Source organism: Octodon degus, unplaced genomic scaffold, assembly GCF_000260255.1.
Source record: "Octodon degus isolate 3935 unplaced genomic scaffold, OctDeg1.0 scaffold00064, whole genome shotgun sequence".
NCBI classification, from domain to species: Eukaryota; Metazoa; Chordata; class Mammalia; order Rodentia; family Octodontidae; genus Octodon; species Octodon degus.
The window spans coordinates 10,425,619-10,427,922 of NW_004524640.1; the positions used below are offsets into that span (position 1 = coordinate 10,425,619).

The following is a 2,304-nucleotide window of genomic DNA, read 5'->3' on the forward strand; positions in this document are numbered from 1 at the left end:
ACCACCTTACCTGATTACAAGTACATTTTTAAAAAGTAATTTCATCTTGTCAAAAAATCAAATGATTAAACTTTGGCTTAGCGTCGCATTTCAGTTGTTATGAAGGTGAATAGGGATAGCGTGAATGCAAAGAGTTTTCCTGATGTCCTAATACATCTTCCTGCTGGGAAAAACACTGAGCTCTGTCGTCAGCGATATACTGGGGGGAGGTCTGCAGGAGAGCCCATTTCTGAGATCCTAGACTGTTTGCTCAGTGAGGGAGTAAGGGAATCAGGGACCCCTTCACCAACCAGCTTCATATATATATATTCATCATAAACGGTTCAAGAGTAGTGTGTAGATTCCTGAATCAACATGCACTATGCGGTTTTATTCTTTAATACAAATATAAAGTTTAACTCTCCTTTGCTAACTTTCCTTTAATAACATGAAGAAAAAAAAAAAACCACCCAAACTCTTATTTCAAGATCTGAAAGTCAAGACTGCTTTTCCATTTCTTCAGCTCCTAATAAGCACTGAGAAGCAATTTGCATCAATTCGCCACCTACTCCTTGGCATCCCCGATTCCTCCAGCAGTTATTGCGAAGGTGGCTTCATTTTCAGGCATCTCAGGGCTAGCAAGAATACAAGGGAACAGAAGTTTATAAAAAGCTCCATTTCTATAAATACTGCATTCATGTCACAGGCATCATGCTCCCATCAGTCTGAGTCTCCAGAGATATCTCAGATTTGGTACAGCTAAATTCGAACTACAGAGTTTACTTAAAAGTATTATTAACTCCCCAAAACAGTTGTTTAACAAGTTCTCTGTGTAAGGTTCTGAATGTAAAGGAACATTACCCAAACTTGGAAATAGGCACAAGAGACAACCAGACATTCTTTCAGTGTGGTGTCATGCAGCAAGTGGACCCCGGGGGGCTTATCTGATTCTGCAGGCTGTGTACTATCTCCAATCAGACTAATGTAGGGAAAACTAAAAGAGTTTGGAAGGAAAGAAAAGATTGCTGAGAATCTGCAGTGGAAAGATAGGTTGTCTAGCATGACCTTGCAGCTCTCCAATTCTAGGAGTTCTGTGTCGTCAAGAGCTTTTAGTTGATTTCATAACTCTGTAAATTGTAGCTAATTAAGTGTAATGCAAACTAATCTTGTCCTCACAAATGTCCATTGTGTGACATGGAATGCATTGATTATTGTTCCATGGACATTGGCTCCTATTTGATCAATTTATGATTCATTTCAGCATTCCTTGTTTGACCGTACTTGTCAAGTGTATGTGCTTTTATTTTTTTGATTTGGTTATAGAATCTTATTGGTTTCTTCATTAGATATAAGTTAAATAAACTCTTTGACATTTTGTATTTGTACTAGAGTATTGTTTAAATACAAATTTTAATATTTTTTCTACAACACTGTAGAGTGAAGGTTAACTTGTAGAAAACCAAAAGCAATGAAGATGATTCTTGTCTGAAGACAAGGCAAATGATTCCAGAATACAGCAACAGAAATGAATTTCATTGTTCAGAGGAGCAATTGATTTCCTTTCAGCAGAAAGGAAAATTACAATTTATTGCCGGGTAGGGCATTAACCGGTTTTGCATGCAGCATGCCTTTGACTATAGAAGTCTTTGTTCTTCGAATTATTATTTGGTTCTTTATTAAGTATTTGAATAAAATCTTTGATACATACTAATTTTATATTTATTTGTAAGCTAGGCAAATTTTTACCTTACTGAAAATCATACTTAGCATACACTAGATCTACTGACTGTATAAAAACGAGACAGGGTTTTTATTCTCAGTGAATCCATATGTGACCTATAAAAATACAAATATGCCAAATTCTATGCTATAATTCAAAGTAAACTCTGTTTTGTGAAATCAGTCTAAATGATGTAGAATTTTGAAGAAGGGAGACATTATGCCTGTCTAGGTTGACTAGGAAAAGCTTCAGAGACAATAAGTGAAGAAGCTTAAAGGAGGCAGAAACGGGACTATTCCAGAAAGAAGTAATCATATGAACAAACATAAGAATAGAAAAATCTATTTTGTGTATAAGAAGGGGGACAAATAAGTTATATTTAGGTGTGTTGCGTTGGAGGTACCGGTGGGACATACGTGTAAAGAATTCTGCAAGTAGTTTGAAATCATTATTTAAAGCCTGAATAAAGGTTAAACTAGAAATAGAAATTTGAAGACCACTGTCCATGAGAGAGATCCAGCTGTTACTTTGGGCTGTTATTAAATCCATGCTCTAGTAACCCTGTTAGCTGCCACTTTTTTTTTTAGCTGCCACTTTTAAAGAAT

The 2,304-nt window shown here is 35.9% G+C and overlaps 1 protein-coding gene across 1 annotated transcript in view; it reads right to left on the reverse strand.

Moving 5' to 3' along the window:
* Positions 1–492: 492 nt before the first annotated feature.
* The window catches only part of Dmc1 (DNA meiotic recombinase 1), a 42,263-nt gene continuing 40,451 nt past the window's right edge, over positions 493–2,304 (reverse strand). Inside the window, exon 13 of the mRNA XM_004634694.2 lies at positions 493–614. Coding sequence (XP_004634751.1) covers positions 545–614 — 70 coding nt within the window. The 3' untranslated portion in view covers positions 493–544. The remainder of the gene's footprint in view (positions 615–2,304) is intronic.